The sequence below is a fragment of the Candidozyma auris genome, chromosome 1 (assembly GCF_003013715.1).
Source record: "Candidozyma auris chromosome 1, complete sequence".
NCBI classification, from domain to species: domain Eukaryota; kingdom Fungi; phylum Ascomycota; class Pichiomycetes; order Serinales; family Metschnikowiaceae; genus Candidozyma; species Candidozyma auris.
Genome location: NC_072812.1, coordinates 915,325 through 935,601, shown reverse-complemented (window position 1 = coordinate 935,601; position 20,277 = coordinate 915,325). Strand labels below are relative to the sequence as shown.

At 46.7% G+C, this 20,277-nt stretch overlaps 9 protein-coding genes and 1 non-coding gene across 10 annotated transcripts; 8 read left to right on the top strand and 2 right to left on the bottom strand. All coding sequences in view use genetic code 12, as the record gives it.

Annotated features, from left to right (window-relative positions):
• Positions 1 to 26: 26 nt before the first annotated feature.
• Positions 27 to 1,373, top strand: AFP99 (Afp99p; the record flags this gene model as incomplete). The annotated part of the gene is made up of 1 exon (XM_029034658.2): positions 27 to 1,373. The coding sequence occupies one exon, from the start codon at positions 27 to 29 to the stop codon at positions 1,371 to 1,373; it is 1,347 nt and encodes a 448-aa protein (XP_028889900.2).
• Positions 1,374 to 1,798: 425 nt separating this feature from the next.
• Positions 1,799 to 1,870, top strand: CJI96_0000433. Its single transcript has one exon. It is a non-coding gene; the product is annotated as a tRNA-Pro (tRNA).
• Positions 1,871 to 2,895: 1,025 nt separating this feature from the next.
• On the top strand, positions 2,896 to 4,335 carry CJI96_0000432 (uncharacterized protein; the record flags this gene model as incomplete). Its single annotated transcript, XM_054702023.1, has 1 exon — positions 2,896 to 4,335. The coding sequence occupies one exon, from the start codon at positions 2,896 to 2,898 to the stop codon at positions 4,333 to 4,335; it is 1,440 nt and encodes a 479-aa protein (XP_054557998.1).
• A 226-nt stretch (positions 4,336 to 4,561) lies between these two features.
• CJI96_0000431 (uncharacterized protein) lies at positions 4,562 to 6,496 on the top strand (the record flags this gene model as incomplete). Its single annotated transcript, XM_029034656.2, has 1 exon — positions 4,562 to 6,496. The coding sequence occupies one exon, from the start codon at positions 4,562 to 4,564 to the stop codon at positions 6,494 to 6,496; it is 1,935 nt and encodes a 644-aa protein (XP_028889898.2).
• A 111-nt stretch (positions 6,497 to 6,607) lies between these two features.
• On the bottom strand, positions 6,608 to 7,504 carry SUI2 (translation initiation factor eIF2 subunit alpha; the record flags this gene model as incomplete). Its single annotated transcript, XM_029034655.2, has 1 exon — positions 6,608 to 7,504. One exon carries the CDS (start codon positions 7,502 to 7,504, stop codon positions 6,608 to 6,610), a length of 897 nt encoding a protein of 298 aa, XP_028889897.2.
• Positions 7,505 to 8,159: 655 nt separating this feature from the next.
• Positions 8,160 to 9,418, top strand: CSK1 (mitogen-activated protein kinase; the record flags this gene model as incomplete). The annotated part of the gene is made up of 2 exons (XM_029034654.1): positions 8,160 to 8,399; positions 8,456 to 9,418. 2 exons carry the CDS (start codon positions 8,160 to 8,162, stop codon positions 9,416 to 9,418), a joined length of 1,203 nt encoding a protein of 400 aa, XP_028889896.1.
• Positions 9,419 to 10,551: 1,133 nt separating this feature from the next.
• CJI96_0000428 (uncharacterized protein) lies at positions 10,552 to 10,953 on the top strand (the record flags this gene model as incomplete). Its single annotated transcript, XM_029034653.1, has 1 exon — positions 10,552 to 10,953. One exon carries the CDS (start codon positions 10,552 to 10,554, stop codon positions 10,951 to 10,953), a length of 402 nt encoding a protein of 133 aa, XP_028889895.1.
• Positions 10,954 to 12,006: 1,053 nt separating this feature from the next.
• On the top strand, positions 12,007 to 12,945 carry CJI96_0000427 (uncharacterized protein; the record flags this gene model as incomplete). Its single annotated transcript, XM_029034652.2, has 1 exon — positions 12,007 to 12,945. One exon carries the CDS (start codon positions 12,007 to 12,009, stop codon positions 12,943 to 12,945), a length of 939 nt encoding a protein of 312 aa, XP_028889894.1.
• Positions 12,946 to 13,646: 701 nt separating this feature from the next.
• On the top strand, positions 13,647 to 15,704 carry CJI96_0000426 (uncharacterized protein; the record flags this gene model as incomplete). The annotated part of the gene is made up of 1 exon (XM_029034651.2): positions 13,647 to 15,704. One exon carries the CDS (start codon positions 13,647 to 13,649, stop codon positions 15,702 to 15,704), a length of 2,058 nt encoding a protein of 685 aa, XP_028889893.2.
• A 5-nt stretch (positions 15,705 to 15,709) lies between these two features.
• On the bottom strand, positions 15,710 to 19,219 carry CJI96_0000425 (ATP-dependent 3'-5' DNA helicase; the record flags this gene model as incomplete). The annotated part of the gene is made up of 1 exon (XM_029034650.2): positions 15,710 to 19,219. One exon carries the CDS (start codon positions 19,217 to 19,219, stop codon positions 15,710 to 15,712), a length of 3,510 nt encoding a protein of 1,169 aa, XP_028889892.2.
• Between the last annotated feature and the right edge of the window lie 1,058 nt (positions 19,220 to 20,277).

The window sequence follows — 20,277 nt, the reverse complement described above, 5'->3', positions numbered from 1 at the left end:
TGCGGCAACATTGCACACTACCTGCTATGCTTCGCTCAATTGTCTTCATTATTTGCTCTGGAGCAGCTTTGGCCAGTGTGATCCAGGACCCCATTGGCCTCGCCCTGAAAAAGTCCTTCATTGACGAAATCTACGGTGAATTGGTCGACACCCAAGACTCCCGCACCCACAAGGCCCATCTTTTGCAACTGAATTTGGTAACTGCTTCACAGAACAATGTGTTTGAGAATATCGAACCTGAGACCCACCTTCTGTTCTCTCAATTGGAGCTGCAATATCAAGAGCTGTTGAGGAGACTGGCTCACAATGGCTACTTGCGCCTGCGCCTGAAGGTAAAGTTCCCAGACGACGACGATACTCTGGATTTGGACGGTATCAACATGTTTGGTGGCATAGTCACGTACGCTGGCTTTCCAACGTTCAATTGTTTTGATAAGTCTCAGTTCGACAAGAATATCGACATTGCTATCGTAGGAGCTCCCTTTGACACCGGTGTCTCATACAGACCTGGAGCCAGGTTTGGGCCCGACGCAATTCGCCTGGGCGCAAGAAGATTGAAGGGAGGAGTCAATCCCGCCAGAGGTAATTCACGCAACTCTCCGTTGGCTAAACTTGACCCTTACAGAACTGACTTGAGTATTATAGATTGCGGTGATGTGCCAATGACTCCCTTTGACAACAGAATCGCCTTGAACCAACTCTATCGAGGTGAGAGAGCGATCCACGCACATTCAGGAAAAAAGGGCGCCACTCGAGTCATCACCATGGGTGGTGATCACACAATTACACTCATGGCATTGAGAGCGGCATACGAGAAATATGGTAAGCTTGCAGTGTTACACTTCGACAGCCACATCGATACCTGGAATCCTAAGGTGCTCGGAGGAGGCATCACCGATTACATGTCGCTCAACCACGGCACTTTTCTTCACTATGCAGCCGAGCAGGGCTATTTGGCCAAAGACCACTGCCTCCACTTGGGAATTCGTGCCCCATACGTTGATAACAAGTACGACGAGAAACATGACAGAGAATGTGGCTTTGACCTCTTCACCGCCAGAGATATCGATAGCATCGGTACCAAGGGCATTGTCGATAAGGTCAAGTCAGTTGTTGGAAACATGCCTGTTTACATCTCAGTGGACATTGATGTTCTAGACCCCTCTCATGCCCCAGGAACTGGCACAATGGAAGTGGGCGGCTGGACCACTCGCGAGTTACTCACGATATTGGACTCTTTAGATGGCCTTCACGTTGTAGGCGCCGATGTCGTTGAAGTGAGCCCTCCATTCGACTCGAACAGTGAAATCACCAGTTTGGCGGCAACCGCAGTGATTGACTCGATTCTTGGTCTCATGGTGTATGACATTTAAAAGAATGTCCCTTCCTCGTTCTTTTTTACCTCTTAGGGCAATACTCCCAATAAAGTAAATAAAAGTATATTCTTGAATCCACTTAACGCATCAGAGATACCTAGCCTAGAGAGGTCTGTGGGCATAATGCCTTACCTAGACTTTTGTTAAGATACTATTTTTCACGGACTCAAATCAAAAGTAGTCTAGTTGTTGTTAAGGTTTCTTGATTGGGTGAGAAGGACACTTTCAAAGTAGCTGTTGCCATAGAGAGTTGAAATTGGCAAAATATACAGTTAAATTGAGCCGAATGATAGAGACATTTCTTGCTATACAGCAAAGAGTGTCAAAAAAGTAATATGAAATTTTTTTTTAAAATAGTGACGTATCTGACACTACAAACTGTAGTATAACAACCACTGGCAAATTATATCTTTCAGTTCATTGGGCACGTGGTCTAGTGGTATGATTCTCGCTTAGGGTGCGGGCGGTCCTGGGTTCGATTCCCAGCTTGCCCCAATGAATTTTTGCACCCAGCCAAACTGCAACTACGAGAGAAAACAAAACGCAATTGTGGAATTCATTAACCTGAGAAAGGTATTTTTTACCCACTACTAAGCGTAAAACATCAGAGCAGTTGACTTAGTCGTATCTCGTTCCTTTCCCCAACGTCGGAAAACCAACGATTTTCTCCAGAGTATAGTGACCACCTCTAACCAAAACCCGACCTGGGCTCCGTAGAGAGCCCTTCAGTCCATCCAAAAAGTCAAGGAAAAGCCTCTACTTGACGCCCCCAAAGTACCGACGTCCAATGAAATCGAGCCTCGCATCTCAACAATAGCAGCCTGTTCGGTCAATGGTCACTTGCACGGAACTCGCACGGTCGGGGAGAATACGCATTTTCCGTATCACCGTGGTCGGGCCCTGATGGAAGCAACCAAACCAAGCAAAGCAGAACCAAAAGCACAATAGTTTGCCACGTCTATGTAGTCCAAACCGAGATCCGAGATTTTGATTTGGCTCAGCAGCCACCTCTTCAAAGCACGGGCGTATACCTCAATATGGCTACTGCATGCACCTCGGATCGAGATGGGGACCCTCTCAGAGAAGTGAGGCGTTTCAAGGAGAGAAGAGACCGTGAAAATAATGAGAAGATCAGACTCCAGATGAATTGGATGTGTTGCAAATTGAAAATGTTTCTGGTTTGCTCAGTGTGTTGCACAAAATTCTAAACAAGCAATATTTGGGACGATCTGCTTTGTCAAACTTCAGCCTCTGCCTGCAAGGTAATTGTCGACCCACAACCGGCGCGCCGATATTGAATACCCACAACGGCTCCTCTTGTGTACATGAATTGACAGGATTACTCAGACTTCGGAGTGTGCAAAAATAAAAAAAAAAAAAAAGGGTATTCGGAACCGTTCAAGGGTCCCTGGGCTAGTGTCATCGGAAGAACCACCTGCTGTATAAATAGGTATAATTCGCCAGGGGGGTTGGCGTCGAAGGTTGCAAGAAGGCATTCCATATAACTCGATTTTTCATCATGCCCCACACTAATGCTATGACTGGCGCTCAAGATGTTGCACTGCAAAACCCGACGGCATTGCCCGAGAAGGTCGCAGATCAGCCTTCTCCAGAAAACAGCTCCTCAGATATAGAGAAGAGTCCCGTCAGCAGCAGCGACGATGACGAATTCCAGATTCCTGATGGAGGGTACGGCTGGCTAGTGGTTTTGGCGGTGTTCCTCATCAACGCTAACACTTGGGGAGCAAACTCAGGATTTTCCATCTACCTCGCCCACTACTTGGAGGACGGGACTTTTTCAGGCGGCGACAAGTACGACTATGCTTTGATCGGCGGTATGTCGTTTGGCATAGGTCTCATTTTGGCGCCTGGCGTGAATGTTCTTCATGGTTACATAGGCACCAAGCCTACTATCATGCTAGGAGCGTGTGTCCAGTTTGCGGCACTCATGATGGCTTCTTTTGCGGTGAATCTCTGGCAGCTTTACATGACACAGGGCGTGCTTCAGTCTCTTGGTATGGCCTTGATTGCGCTTCCAGGGTTTGGTATTCTTCCTCAATGGTTCAAAAAGAGACGAGATATTGCCAGCGCCATTGCTGCCGGCGGCTCGGGAGTGGGCGGTACAATGTACAACTTGGCAATGCAGAAGGTGTTGGAGAAAAGAGGTGTGTTTTGGGCTTTGCGTGCTCAGAGTATTCTCATCTTCGGTTTGCTCTGGATAGCCATTGCGCTCATTCGCTCCAGAATGAAGAAAAGTATCACAGTCAGTATTTATGATATGGAGGTTTTGCGCTCGGCTGGCTTTTGGATCTTGGTCATGTACTGTATCGTTTGCATGTTCGGATACGTTATCGTGTTGTACGATATGGCTGCGGTAACCAAAACCTTAGGCTACAGTGCTTACCAGGGCTCTATCGCGGCGGCTATGGTTCAGGTAGGATCATTTTTTGGTCGTCCCATTGTTGGCTTGCTAGCACAAAAAGTCGGAGCAGTGACGGCCTCTTTCATAGCCTATGTTTTCTGTGCCATCTTCACCTTCTCCATGTGGATTCCCGCCCGCAATTTGCCCACCATGTACGCTTACTGTATACTTATGGGTGGCCTCATGGGCACCATTTTTGCTACCATGCCACCGATTCTGAGCAAGTTGTTTGGTTTGCGTAAAACCGCTACGGCTTATTCAATGGCTTGGATTTTTTTGGGTAGCGCAGGTCTTTGCTCTCCAGTAATCGGCCTCGCTCTTAAGACAGACAGCAACGGCCCAACTGCCTACTTGCCCTGTTCCATTTTTGCCGGGTGTGCTTTCGCTGCCACTGCTGTCGTGCTATTTATCATGAGATTGTACCTATTGGCTAGAATGGATCTCGCTGGAGACCTCGATGCTGACGTGGGCCACATGCACTTGACGGTGCCACTCCACAAGCCTTTGAACCACGTCTTCGACTTTACTCTCGTCTAATTAGATTCGGCATTATATAAATAATATGTTTAAACATTTTTATTCCTGGGTATACTATATAATCGTCCCCATGGGCCGACTTTGCCGTACACAGTCTCGATGAGATTCCTGCATTGCATCCTCCATCTCTTCAAGCCAGGAGTAGGCATCTCCACAGATTGTGATACATCTTTTGGACATTAAACTTGATTAAGACTGCTATATATATATTACACAATCAAGAAATATGGGGGATGTGCAATCTGAGGTGCCACTGCGAAGTGAGAAGCCAGAACCTCACGATCCAAATCTACCCACAACAATAAACTCCACCTCCACTCAAGCACTTGACAATGGCGAGAGCAAGTTGACCGAGCCTGTTGCTTATTCGATGAAACTGGAACTCGAAAGAACACCCGAGCTTTTTCAGCAGGCAATCTCAAACGGCAATCAGTCTCCAACTACGCCCCATACAGCTAACAGAATTACTTCTCAACCTGCGCCGAGCAGTTCGAATGACGTAGCTATGGAAGGGGATCCTCAAAATAATGCCGACAGTGGCATAAAGACTGCCAAGCCCACACTGCTCAGGCTAGTTGTCTCTGTGGGTAATAATGGAAGCTCACAAATACGGCAGTTCAAAAACGATCTCAACCTACGAGAGAACGAGACAGTGGTAGAACAGACATTGAGTGATAGCGTTGACGACAAAGAGTACCAAATTGTCACGTTGTGTATTGAGTATGATGGCTCGTTTATCGAGAATATGAAGTCATTGAGCGACTTTGTCCATAGAGATGTCATCAAGAAGGCAAAGGAAGTCTCGTATCACATTGACTTTGACAGCTCAAAGAAATGGAGTGAAGTCAGTGATCAGGAAAAGGAACAGTACACGAAGTTTGTCGAGGAATTGGCCAAGGAGGCGGCCGCAAAAGTTACTCACTGCTCTTTGATAAATAAGTATGATTTGAGCACTGTGTTCGTGACAGAGAAGGACCAGTTATCGAAACTAGGGAACGAGATTCTGGCTGATGTTAACAGGTGGTCCAATCTAAGAATTCTAGACTACGGTTTAAATTCACTACGGTTTTTTCCTGGTGTGAGATTTCCTGATAGCATAGAGGTGATGCATGTGGGAGGCGGTAGAGCTCTTGAGACCCTTGCTGGGTTCAAGATTCCGACCAATCTCAAGGCTCTCGATGCATCAAGGTGTACTCTTACCTCAATTGACTACATCTCCCTACCGCCAACAACTGAGCATCTACTTCTCTCTGAAAACAGGATATATTTTCTCAACTACGCAGATCTCCCCCCTCGTTTGCAGACACTAGATCTTTCGAACAATTGCATCGATCTGTTGAAAAACATCAATTTTCCAAAAAGCCTCCGCTATTTATCTGTCTCATACAATCCCATAGAGTGCATCAAAGGAGCTAGATTCCCTGATAACATCGAGTATTTGGATGTTTCGTGTATTCCAAATGAGTCCATGGCAGGTATCAAGTTTCCAGATCTGGCTATCTGGTTAAACCTTCAGCAATCAATGACGAACACGAGAGGATTGAAGATACCCCCTTCGGTTAGAGAGCTCAATATGGCAGGAAATGGGGTCAACAGCATCAATCCTTTGAAGCTACCGAACTCAATAGAATGCCTCTTATTGTCCAACAACAATATCAAGACATTGAACAAGGTGACCTTTCCTAGTTGCTTGAGAGAGCTCTATTTGGGGAACAATTCGATTACCACTCTCAAAAATTTCCAATTCCCACCGACTTTAGAGATTCTCGACCTTGAGATGGATCCTCATTTGGAAGAGAATGAAAAGTTTATCACTTCAATAAAGGACATAGTCTTAGGGCCTAATCTCAGGGTTTTGAATCTCGGATATCATCTGATCAAGAACATCGAATCGATGGATTTTCCATTTTCGTTGGAGGAACTCAAGCTTCAGTACAACGATCTCCGGGTTTTCAGAAACGTTCGCTTTGGACCAAATCTTAGACTTCTTGACCTCAGTGGTAACCAAGATCTCTATAACATCGATGGCGTTGTTTTTCCCAATTCATTGAAGGAACTCAGAGTACCTTCTGTGCTTGTTCCGAATTTACCCGGCGTGCTTGTGAGTAGAATCAATCTGGGAGAAATCAAAATTACGAAGTCAATGCCCTATACGATATGATGTGATGCGTTTTAAATATACAAGGGATGTAATGGAGACGGTGCCAAAAAGCAGTGAACTGTAGAGATTAATGGAGAAGTAGAAAATGAGATGTTGCGAAGAACAAGGGGTTTACTCGTCCTCTTCGTCGGAAGAGTCCTTGTCCTCAGCAGCTTTTCTTTCCAAAAGAGCCTGCAACTCAGCATCCTCAGAAGCACTAACAGCTTTTGGAGCCATTGTAACTTTGCAGTTACCGCCGCTGGCCTCGATGGCCTCGGCAACCTTCTCGATGGCTTTTTCTAACAAGGCAATACCCTGGCTTTTATCTAAAGCTTGCGTAGAAATCTCATATAATGGAGCAGCAATCAACTTGGCCTTCACTTGCATCTGCTCAGTAGAAACAGAGGCGGCCTGTTGCAAAGCGTTCTTGATGGCATCGATGCCCTCGTACGAAAAGCACGACACTTCCACGTCCGATCTGATTTTTATAGCAGATGGCGTCAATCTACGGCTGATGTACAACTTTAATTCCTCCAAGATCTCTGTGGATGGAGCCTCGATGCCATCGAAGATGGATGGGTCTGTGATGGATAATTTGAATGCATCGTATGCGTGGCCATATTTCCTCAGCAAGGGCCAGCCAACAGTACGATAGAGATCCTCCAAAGAAACACCGTATTTCTCAGCACAGTGTCTCAAGATGGAGTGGACAGCCTTGGACTTGTTGTATCTCTCGTCACACTTAACGATATCCTCCGCAGAAACTCTTCTCTTGGACAAGTCAATGTAACCTTTCTCCTTGTCGACTCTCAAGACAACAGCAACCTCATTCTTACCAACACGAATCAACTTCTGGATCGAACGAATACGCCTTCTCGACAACTCAGACAACAAGACCATACCCTCGATGTTGTCGTACTCCAAAAGCTTGACGTAAGCACCCATCTCGGCGATCTCCTGGACATTCACCATGACCACCTCATCCACCTCGGGGTACTTGTTCTCGTAAAATCGGCAGTTAGTGCTCATTGTTGTTGGTTACTGACTAGAGAGTGTGATGAGCTAAGTATGTGGTATAGGCAGAGGTCTAAAATTTTCAAAGGGTGGACTTCGCACGACATTTTGTAGAAGTGGGTTTCACCACAATGACAGCAAGATGGTCAGAAAAACGAGATTCTCATGGAAGTTATTGATAAGCTCCGTCATGGATCCTAAATTAAGGCTTTTTTTGTAATTTGGGTTTGGAGGGCCATTGGGTCCCTTTTGTGGGAGGTCTATATCTGCGACGATCGTAGACAGTCCAGAGCCATGGTATAAACGCAGGGGAGTGTAAGAGAAGTCAATTAAGGCTTTTAAGTGAAGCAGAATAAACTCATACCGATGCTAGACTTCATCCGTCTTCTAGTAACATAAGTGTATATATGGTTCTAGTGCTCTGGAAGTACTTGGCTGACCTTTTGCAGCCAATGAAGCTCCCAGTAGATATCTTAGGTGATTTTGATTGGATTCTTAGGGTCAATAGCAATTCCAGACAGAGATACTCAAAGTTTCAGAATGCTTATAGTTATTTCTGTGTGCTTTCAGATGATGAGGTGCTATGGTGAAAGCTGAGAGTACCGTAGTGCGTCTCCTCAGAAGCTCTTTTTGCAACCATTTCGCAACGCTACCACACCCCATTTCTCTCATGGCAGACTACAAAGTATACAGAGACCAAAAGTTTCTTCTTCCTCGCCGCTACAAACTCATCAAGGTGCTTGGATCAGGCTCCTATGGAGTTGTTTGCCTGGTGGTCGATACCAAGGCACGAGACCAGTGCGTGGAGTTGGCGGTAAAGAAAGTTGGGCGAATCTTCAAGGACCCTATCTTGATGAGAAGGGCTATTCGGGAGCTTCGGCTCATGAGGTTCCTCAGGGGCCACAGAAACGTATGCAATTAACCTGTTGTAGTACTTACTATGGGCATGATTCTAACTAACCTAAGATTGTATCTCTCATAGATGTGCAAATGGTCACTATGGAGGCATACGCCGGGGTTTACTGCTACCAGGAGCTCATGGACTGGGACCTCAACGATGTATTGGTTTCGAGAATGGAGCTTCTGGAGTTCCACATCCAGCATCTCGTCTACCAGATCCTCAAGGGACTCATGTACACTCACAGCGCCAACATCATCCATCGAGACTTAAAGCCGGGGAACATTTTGATCAATCGCCTGGGTACCATCAAAATCGCCGACTTTGGGCTTGCAAGAGGCATCACAAGTGCTCCTGCTGCCTCCAGTCCCATCACGAACCATGTAGCTACTCGATACTACCGAGCTCCAGAGCTCTTGTTTTTAGAGACGAAATACGGCAAGGAAGTGGACATGTGGGCCGTTGGGTGTATTTTAGGGGAGATGTACGGGCGGCGTCCCATGATGGCCGGGAAGGATTCCTTAGGCCAATTGGTGAAAATCATTGAGATGCTCGGGCAGCCTACGAAAAAGTTGTTGAGAATTAGAGGGTGGCTCATTCCACTGGAATTGAAAAAAATACGGGTCGAGGATTCGATAGAGAAGTCGCTGGCGAGGCTCGCTAGAATCAACAAGAAGCGGTACGGCAAATTGTACCCTTTTGCAAGCGAAGACGCCATTGAGCTCTTGGACAGTCTTATTCGGTGGGACCCAAAAGCACGGTTGACGGTGGAGCAGGCAATCGAGAGCCCTTTTTTCCACAGCGTGAGAAGTGTTCCTGGAGAAAGTACTGCTCCAGGCATCTTTGAATTCGGCGCCGAGGAGGAGATCGAACACTTGGACGAGCTCTCTCAGATGCTCTACAACGAGGTGGAAGAATTTCAAGCACAACGAGTGGCAGAGGAAACATTGGTGAGGCCGCCGAGAAGGCAGATAGAGAAGGTGGAGACGGAGGGAAGCAGCGCGAGGTTGAGGATGACTGGCAATGTGTGAGGAAGGTGGTTTTTCGCAGCCATTTGGTCTTGTGTTGCGTGGGCCACTTCAATCAACAATAAAACTCTATTTAGTTACGTTGTATTAGACTTGTGGAATATCACAATACAAGCGTAAGCAAGTCTGTTTCTCATAAGAACTTATAGGATGTAGCAAGATACAGTGGTATCTACGTACGCCAAGGGCTAAATTGAAAATCGACCCCACAATTTACGCCAACAGCAAATGTTATCTCCATACACAAAACAGACGCCTCCAGACGACTCAATTCAGATACCCCTATGTTTTGGCGCGGGACAGTTGCCCCAGTCTGTTTGCTTCCCCAGCGGTCTGCAGTACGAGATACAGACAGTAGTGTACGATTCCAGCAAAAACCTGCAAACCCATATCCAATGATGGCTAAAGGTGTGGAATTATACAACCTCTAGAATACGTCATAGACAAACACAATAAAGGAAAGCTCTACATATTCTTATTGAAAGGAAAATGAAACTCCCAGCCCGTTCCCTTACAATGCTGCCTCGGGCCCTCCGGCCAGTGGCTGCGAAACTCCACGGCCGGCCAACCATGCCAGTGGCCTACAACCACTACAATCCCATCACCGCCGAATCCAGCCGAATTTCGCACGCAAATTCTCACATTCCATCTCAACGGCGCCACCTGAGTCATTGTTCTTTGCCTAGGTAGCCGTGTCACTGACAATGAAGCGCCATTGCCACTGTTCCTGAGGTTAGTGCGGAAGGATGGAGAGGTGGAGGAGGGGCGACGCTGGGGGCCCGAGGAAGGAGCACCACAACAGCGAAATTTGCCCTAGTTTCACCGTCGAGCGAGGGCCAGCGCGCCAGTTTCGGTGCGGGACGGCGGCGGTGCGTTGGTAAGACTGGGGCAGCTTAAGGTTTTCCTTGCTCGATTCGCGCAGCCTCCAACAGCGAAGCGCCAAATGCACCCCCCACTCGGGCGGCGCATAGGGCGCATAGGGCGCATTTTGCAACTGGATCCTCGGGCCCACTGGGGCTTTCCACAGGACGGCTTTAGTAGTATATAAATGTTGCAAAAAACCCGGGGTACGTTCGCCTTGTTTCGTTAGTAACCTTCAAGTTTAGACTTTACATTAGAACTCTTTTCTATTTATTATGGGCAAACACCACAACGATTTGGATATCATTAAGTTCATTGTGGACTTTGAGGACGGCTCCCAGAAGGAGGTCCCCGTGGCTTCGGTGGACGAGGTTGTGGTGCTGATTCCAGAGGGCACCACCTACCAGATGACCATTGTGTTCAAGGTCGAAAACCGTACTTTGAAGAACTTGAAGTACAAACAGGTTGTCAAAAAAGGCGGCATTCCTTTGAAGAACAAGGAGCTCTACATTGGCGACGAGTACGCTCCTGGCGAGCACTCGAAGCAGTTCGAAAAGGACACCACCCCCTCTGGCTTCCTCTACAGAGGCACCTTCCCATCCACGTCCACCTACTACGCTGGCGACGAGGAGCTCTTCACTTCTCCCTGGACCTTGGAGGTGACCAAGAAGGCCTAAATGGATATACACTCCCCGGCTGGAGAATACATGCTTTTTTTTTGCAGCAATTGGTAGCTGGCTAGCGGTAGCAAGCAAATCGTAGAAAATTGTAGAGAAGAAGGTTGGTGGTGGCGAGAATACCCTGAGAATGCGACTTGTGAGCTTTCTTTTGTTTTTTGGTGGCAATTCCATTACAGTTTTACCGAGCCAACCTTATACTGCTCTGTACTGGCTAAGCGAGCGGACAGGCCGCTTGACAGCATCTTGTTTTCTGGGCACGCCAAGCGGACGGGTGAATTGGGTAGGCTTACGAGACTTCGGCTTCAGTAGGTGGGTTGGAGAAATAGAAGGTGTGATTGAGTAAATTTTTTGCACTGTCTGGGCGAATAAGTAGGTTGGGCTCGGGAGATTTTGAGCGAGAATGGACCATTCTGATGTGGCCAGATATAAAAAATTGAAGAACAGGACCGCGAGAAATGGATTAAGGGCTCACTAGTGGCTGACCATGGTAGTGCTATTCATGGTTCAGGGCAGTTTGCAGCCAATAACTACAGAATACGAACTCACTAGCAAGGGATCGTACTCCAATAAGACAAATCGATGAGAGCAGGCTTGAAAACCCCAATTGGTCAGCGGGAGCAAAATAGGAAAGAGAACAAGTACCCAGCAACTGGCATCATTTTTACCGTATCTTCACTTTGTATCTTCACTTTGCGTTGCCCTCATTCCATGTTTCTCAATCACCCCAACTCTGCTCACCCTCACACTGCTCACTTTCCTCCCTTTGCTCACATTCCTCACTGCGAGACCCTCACCTGCCGAGCGATCCACTCGCACCATTGCCCCAGGCGCACCCTCTCACACTCACCTGTTACCTCTGATCCATCTCCCGCCACCAACTTCTTCCTCCTTCCAACTTCCTTTCCCAAACCTACTCCAGGGTGTCACTCGAACAACAAATCACTACACACACCAATTGACTACAATACCTTCCAATAATTGCTGTCTCTGCAGTCGCTGAACTCCCTTTCAACCACACCATCTTCATCTTCCTTAGCATCCTCTCTGGCAATGCTGAGACCTGCTTCCCACGCTGGAGCCTGGTATAGCAGCGACGGCGGGCGCCTCCGTAGCCAACTTGCCAAATTCTTTACGGCCGCCGCCTCCACCACGGGCCCTGTTCCTGGCGCTCGTGTGCTCGTGGGGCCCCACGCTGGATACACATACCTGGGCCCGAGATTGGCAGAGACATTTGCCGCATGGGACACCTCCAAAGTGCGCCGGGTATTTGTGCTAGGACCCTCGCACCACGTCTACTTCCGCAACAAGGCCTTGACGTCGCACTATGCTCTGTACGAGACGCCCTTGGGGCCCTTGCCTGTAGACACTGAGGTGTGCGCCAAGTTGTGCGAGCTGACGCTGGGAGCGTTTGGGTACATGCTGCTGGCGGTGGACGAGGAGGAGCACTCGTTTGAGATGCACGCTCCGTTCATCGTATACCGGGCCCAGCAGGAGAAGGTGGATGTGAAGATTGTGCCAATCATGGTCAGTGGTCTCAACAAGGCCCTCAGAGAGAAAATCGTGCAAGAGTTGAGTCCGTACTTTGCCGACGAGCAAAATGCGTTTGTGGTGCTGCTGGACTTCTGCCACTGGGGCAGACGTTTTGGGTATACCGAGTATGTGCCAGGTAAGGACTTGGGCGAGTGCAGCGAGTACACTGAGAGCGTGGCGCGGGCGCCGGGCGCGAACAAGATCTGGCAGAGCATTGAGTTTTTGGACAGAAAGGCCATGGAAATCGCCCTGGTGGGCTCGCTGGCAAAATGGGACGAGTACATTGAAGAGACGGGAAACACCATTTGCGGGCAAAAGCCTTTGGCCATTGTGCTTCGGTTATTGGAGGAGGCACAGGCGCTGAAAGGATTTAACTGGCTCGGCTACTCGCAGAGCTCCCAGGTAACAAGACCCTCTGAGCTGAGTGTGTCGTATGCTCTGGGATACGTGGTGGCGTAAACCTTCAAGGCTTACACAAGATTCACTTATATACATCCAATTTAGATCAGTAATCGTTGTCAGTTTCTGAACTGTTGTAGGGGCCATCATTTAATGGTTGCAAAAGATAGCGATAGCTGCGCGAACTTGCAGCCAGTTTGCAGCCATCTCCAAGGTGGACCCAAAGCAACGAGGGATTCTTGATGAAGGTTCCCACTGTTCAGAATGAGCCAGCGCTAGAAAAAGAGACAGCGTCATATTATAACTCAATTGCTACTGCACGAGTAAATACGTAAAGTGACTGAATAAAAAACATACCCTTTAGTACGATCATGTGTTTCAAATCAACTTGTAATTCACGTTTGCACTTCAGTTCGAGATCCAAAGCCACACTAGCTCATGGCAAACTGTCAAATTCAGTAGCTGCAAATTGAGCACTGACGATATTTGAGTTTGCTTTGGGCTTCAAGCGAACAAGGTACAAATACAAAACTGTCTTATTGGACCATTCGGAAAATGAGATGGCCCCAATTGAGACAGCCTTTGGGCGCTAAGTGTATCTTTGGCATTCATCCCACTTTCACTTCCAAATACCTTCTCTTTGCTCACCCGTTGAGTGGCTCCTCATATCTAGCGCGTAAGGTAAAGACTCGCGCGGATCAACAGTAGTAACTTTTCACCGAGCTAAGTACCCGCAGTTAGTCTTGTCAACACGATCCACTATGAGTGACGGCAAGCTATTCGGCAAATGCAAGTCTCAGGAACTAAGGGTCGAGCTAGACCAGGCCAAAAAGAAACTGAAGCCGCAGCCGAAGGTCAAAATCGTGCTCAAGAAAGCCATCTCCAACATGATCTTACACAACAACGAGCTTGCCCATCTTCTACCTGACGTCATATCCCTTATGGCAATTGACGATTTCGAAATCAGGGCTCTTAGTTCTCAATTCATCGCTCACTATGCGCCACTAGATCGTGATAAAGCCAAAGGTGCGTTGAAGTTCTATGAAAGGTTTGGCGACGACCTCAACGCCAACATCCGTGCCCTAGCTGTCAGAACTGTTTCTTCAATCAACCTTCCGGAATTTATTCTGCTTGGCTTACCAATGGCAAAAAGACTTCTACATGACAATAGTCCGCATGTGAGAACATCTGCCGCATTTGCCGCAGCTAGGCTCTATCAGCATGACAATGAGAGGACCATGAAACACGGCCTCATAGAAGACTTGAATGAACTTCTCTACGATGAGAATGAGGTCGTGGTGGCCAATGCTCTCGCGGCCCTCAATTCCATCACAGAGTCTGATAAATCATTGCAACTCACCATCGACAAGAACCACTCCTTATCATTGGCTAAGAGTCTCAGCTCTGCCAACGAGTGTCGCCGAGTCTACCTACTACATGCATTGATGTCTTTCGTGCCTCAGGAATCAAATGACGCATTGACACTTATAGAGCTTGTGCTACCTTGTTTGGTTCACGATAACTCGGCTGTTGTGCTCAATGCAATCAAGGTAATTGTGTACTTGTGCAATTATGTTGAGGGCCCGGAGGTTGCTGTACCCGGATTGGCAAAGAGAATCGGCTCTTCCCTAGTATCGCTACTTTCAAAACCCCCAGAGATCCAATTTTTGGTTCTTAGAAACGTCATTTTACTTCTACTCGGTAAACGTTACATGCTTGATGTTGACGTGGAGCAATTTTTTTGGAAGTTCGATGATCCAATCTACGTGAGAGACACAAAGCTTGAAATCATCTACCTCTTAGCGGATGAACAGAACGTCGGTGTCGTTTTCCGAGAACTAGAGGAGTACGCCACAGAAATTGATGCTAACATGGCAAGAAAGGCTATTCGTGCGTTCGGTAATCTAGCAATTAAGCTCGAAGTTACTGCGCAACAAAGTGTGGACACACTTATTGACTTGTTAGCAGACGGGATCCCTCACATTGTGCAAGAGTCTATCGTTGTGCTTAAAAACGTCTTCAGGAAATATCCTGGAAGATTCGATTATGCGATCCAACCTGCAATCAAGAACTACGAAATCACCGAAGAAAAAGATGCAAAAGTGTCAGTTTGCTGGATTGTCGGTCAATACGCTGAACAAATACCTGATGCTCATAAGATTCTCTCATATCTTGTTGACTCATTCTCCGAGAGTGCATTAGAAGTGCAGTATGTGCTTTTGACGGCCGTCGTTAAATACTATTTGAAGTTTCCAACTTCGGGTGAAGCCCTTTTGATCAAGGTGCTCAAGCTAGCTACCGAGGTTTCTGATAACCCAGATGTTCGTGACAGAGGCTTTTTCTATTGGAGAATGATTACAAGCCCGAATAACGGAGGAAGTGATGGTGAGTTTCAGAAGAGAACCAAAGAGATTGTCATCGACACAGAGCCTCTCATTAGTTCAGAAAATGAAAACATCGATCCCTCCATCCTCGAGGAGCTAGAGCTCAATATCGGCACACTTGTCTCTGTTTACTTGAAATCAGTCGAGCATGTATTTCGACTTGCCAAAAGAAAACTGCTTCCGTACTTCCCAGCATTGCAACCTCGAAGGAAGAGTGAGACGCCGAAACCCTCATCTAGACCCCCAGCTCAACAAAGACCTCTGCAATCGAGTCTTCTGCATAACCACAACAAGCCTTTGCCGCCTGTGCAAAGAGGACCCAGCTCGGGTAGTAGTTCCACAACGCCCAGTCGTGTCAGCTCGGGGAATGAAGAGAAAATCTCGATCGGGAAAAGATTGGGTAGAAAGGCTACGCGTCTTGTGTCCAAAAAATAAATGCATTAGTAGTTGTCTTCTTTTTTGATTGGCTGCTGCAACTTTCTTCTTGCTTTTCTCACATCCACGATTTGAACATCAGGTGAAAACTTGATATGCTCTGTCGTGCTAACAATTGTTTCGAAACCTATGTTGGGCATATTTGGCTCTGGTCCGTCAGGAACCAGCTCCACAAGACTTGTGAGATCATGACCAATAAGAGTCCCTAATATAATCACGGCCGCTGGCTTTGACATCACAAGCATATTTTCCTTGCAAAAGGCCCCTGTTACGCACATTGGACAGCCCCATTCACATTCACAACCACTCACACGTTTGTATGTTGTGTCAATGATCTCATCGATGAACTCGAATGTTTTCGCAGATATACCCGTTCCCTGCGAACCGCCTTTGGAATCATGAAAAATGAGTCTAGCTGGGCGCTTTCTTTTAGACTGCTTAGAGGCGAACTCCTTTTCTGGTGCTTTACATTCTGTCGAAAGCTCCGAGTCTCCGACTGAAGATGTCCACCGAGCATTTGGATTCGTAGTGGCTCCACCCGTGATGAACAAGGGAAGTATATTCATGATTGCATGTTGCGCAGCGTGAATACCCCCAGCAGGACTAAGTGACTTTTCTTTGATTGCCTCGATTGCAGAAGTAGGGATGTCTATCCAAAGACCTTTAGATTGAAGTCTAATTGGAGGATTTTTGACTTCCACCACATCTAAAATTTCACCTTTCCTGTCTACCTTGAAGTAGCCGAAAACGATCACGGTTGTTTGAATCTTTCCAAAAAAAACTGGGATATCAGAGGCAGCTTCCATCCCCGGCGGATGTAACTTTTTGACCATTTGAATTTCCATTGGATCGACATCCGAAAAATCTCTTTGCTGAGTGTTCCAGGTGACCTTGACTCGCTCAACCTTCGCATATTGTCCCTCAAAGCTGAATTCCTTTACTAGGTATGGAAAACCTTGGTGAAGAAAAATGCCACCTTCATACAATGTGAAGCTTGTTCTCACTGCCTCAACTTCCTCGATCACAACATTCCGATTGTTGGTGACATCTACAACTGCAAACATAACGTCGTCAATCGCCCTTAGACTGACTTTTTCAGCTGGCCAAGGAAGATACCTGGGATCTGTTCGATAGTAGCCGTTGTCATCTTTGTGGAGTTTGTCCATGCATAGCTGCCTGAAAGTCTCATTCATTTTTTCTGCGTTGTGAGGTGAAAACCAACGTAAATCATCCTCGATATGTATGGGCCATTCAAATGCAGCACATTGTAGGTGCATCGACATCACCACTCTGTTCAGACTCCCATCCAAAATACCCTCAACGCAGAGATCTTCGTACGACTCTTTGTCCAACACCTCGTTGGGGTTTTTCAAATAAAATCTGTCGAGAGGGTTTGATCCACAAACAAGAATCGCCAAACTGCCTTTCGAATTCCTGCTTCTTCCTGCTCGACCGAATTGTTGGTGCAAATTCAGTTTCAGGCCCGGAAAACCACAGCTTATCACGACATCTAAGTCCGAAAGATCAATCCCAAGCTCCAATGCATTGGTAGCTACAATGGCCCGTAGCTTCCCTGTGAACATCTTTTGCTCTATTGCTCTGCGATCTGTCTTCGAGTACCCGCCTCTATAAGACATTATATCATGTTCACTGATGTTACTCCATTGGGGAAATTCTTTTGAGTTGATAAGTGTCCGACATTCTTTGATAACCAATTCACAAACCTCTCTGATAGGACAGAACAAAATCACCTTAATCGACGGTAGCATGCAAAGAAGGTGTATTAAGATTTTTGCCAGCTCGCCCACAACATGCTCTCGAGGAAGAAACGCAGACTTAATTGGACTATCCACAGTTGTTGCCAGCTTGAGCTTGCTTTGCGGTAATTCACGCTGTCCCTTTTTATTCATCATAAGAGGCGGTTCCCAAAGAATGAGCTTTTTTTCAGAGCTCGGGCTTCCGTCCTCATGGATGTGGGCTATTTCTTCATCATCCGGAATGGAACATATGGTTCGGAAATGTGACTCCGGGTTTTTGATGGTCGCAGAGCACGAGATGTACTTTGTACGGCTTTGGCTGTCCAACTGTGCCTTCAAACGATTAAGTCGAGCCATGACGTACGAGACATGAACCCCAAAGGTACCTTTGTACACATGCAATTCATCGATAACAACATACTTGAGATTCGTAAGGAACTCTGTCCAACCACGTCTTTCGTCAGGTGCCTCGACAGCATGATTAGGTAAGATTGCAGCGTGAATAGCATCTGGGTTTGTAAAAATGATATCAGCATAGTTTCTGATGTGTGCTCTATCCTTTGTAGGGGTGTCACCGTCATAGGTGTCCACAGTGATTTTCCTATGCCTGGGAGGTAAATGAGCTATTAGCTCTGATAGATGTCTCTTTTGGTCTTGAGCTAGTGCCTTTGTGGGGAAGATGAACATAGCCGTAGTAGTTCTCCTGTGGGCATTGATACCGCTATCGCAGTCATCAAGTATATCACTGAGCACTGGTAGCTGGTAAATTAGTGACTTACCTGAACTTGTGGAAGTACTTACAATGACATGCTTCTGCTGAGCGAGGACGGCTTCGAGGGCCTTCGCTTGGTGAGTATAGAGCCCGTTCTCAAGAGCATCAATGCCCTTGTGGTCCCACAAAGCATCTACCAAGTGTCCATGAAGAAGCTCATGGCTAAGTGCTTGGTGCCTAGCTGCCCTTTGCTCTGTCAATGTTGCTAGAGTCGAAATTTGATCCCTGAACAAGGGCTTCTCCTTCAACGTCTGAAGCATAGTCTCGACATTGGGCTTTTCATCTGATACAATTTCAGTATTTCTGACTGTCATCACTTCTACTGGATCGCTCAAGTATGAAGGCTCTGGGATGTTCTTGACGTTTTTCTCAACGAGTGCCTTGAAGGGTACTCCTTCCTCGATCTCCTCTTGAGTAAAGCTTTCCAAATATTCATCAACACAGGAAGTAAAAAACTCATTTCTACCTGCTATGATTGCACGTAGCTGCTCTTGCGAAAGCAGTTCCATGGTTAGTTCCTTGGTTACCGTGAAGAACTTTGGAGGCAGTGGTGACTTCGTTGTCTTGGCCTTTTTCCACTTGTCCTTGCCCTTGATCACAGCCCCGATCCCTCTCACCTTGACATCGCAGAATTCAAATACGAGAAGCTGCTTCTCAGGCTTGTCGGCGTTCTTGCGGGCAACGGCCTCATACGCATCGTCTATTGATCTGGGCTGATTCTGGTTGAGACCGCCCTTTGTACGCTTGAAGTCAATTCTCTCTCCTATAAGAAGCTGATTTTCATCAATGTAGTCGAAAGTGACGTCACCATCCGGTAGAAGGTCCTTGATCATCTGTAGATCAAGCCTGGAGATGTCATCATTAAGTTTCTGAATATGTTCGAAAGTAGGGATTGTTTGACGAGAAAACGAAGACAAGAACGTCAAATGCGTGTTTATAAGCGCAAACTTTCTATATAAAGAGTTGAACGACTCGGGCCATGGCATGAGAGGACGATGGCAAAGGTAATATCTTATCTAGAAGTAGCCTCTGATGTGTCAGTGGTGCAGGACAGACGTAGTAGTATGGAGCATTACCTAAAGTCATAGATTACCATATATAATTTACTTTAGCGGGTTCTATTATCTTTTTGTCACTTATTGCAACATCCTCCATCTCTGTGGTTTAGAAGATATTCTGAGGCATCTTTGCAGATTGCATTGGAACATGCGTATTTTCCGTTGTAGTCTCTGAGTGCAGCAGTGCAGCAGTCGAAATACCCCCCAGTACAATTGTTGGAATCTCCAAAGTGGCACACATGGTGGGGACAAATGCCAGAGTTTGGGTTGCCCAACTCCCTATTTTTGCATTGTTTCTCGAAAATCAGAAATTCCACGGAACTGTCTTTGTCTTGCGGCTCGCTACTGATAGCACTGGGTGTGGGCCGGTCAATGAAAAATATCTGTTCGCCAGTATATAAGTCAAAAACAAAGTGTTTCTTTTCTGTTGGTAAGTATATCACTGCAAGCTGCCCCTGAAAGTCGCTTTTACCCGTAGTGGAATTCACATACGAAAGACTATACGCCCCAGTGTTATACACTATGTGACCACCGTTCACAGCAGCTTTCTGAGCACTGTCTAAGGATTCGAAATCAAGACTGGCTGGAAGAGTTGCCCAAACCAGAAAAGCTGTCAAAAAGAATTGAAATGAAAATGAAAACTTCATAATCAGTAAAAGAAGGTGTACTAAAAGAGAAAACCTGGGGTCTCTGGTTTCACTATATATAGTATTCAGGAAAGGCTCACTTCACCACCCAGGTTTGAGGCCAGATATGAGAATTGCGGTATGATCCCAGAATATCGAGGTTGAAAGTTTTCTACAGCACGAAGTATTCTATGACTTTGAGTATTTATTGCGGCCTTTTCTAGGCCTACTTGCTATCTACGTGGTGTTTGCGTAACTCACTTTTGCGCTACCCACACCTGAAGAGTACACAAAAGATGTCTCCCCAAATTGACTGATGACGATTGCAAAATCAAAGTCCAAGATCCATAAAGGATACGA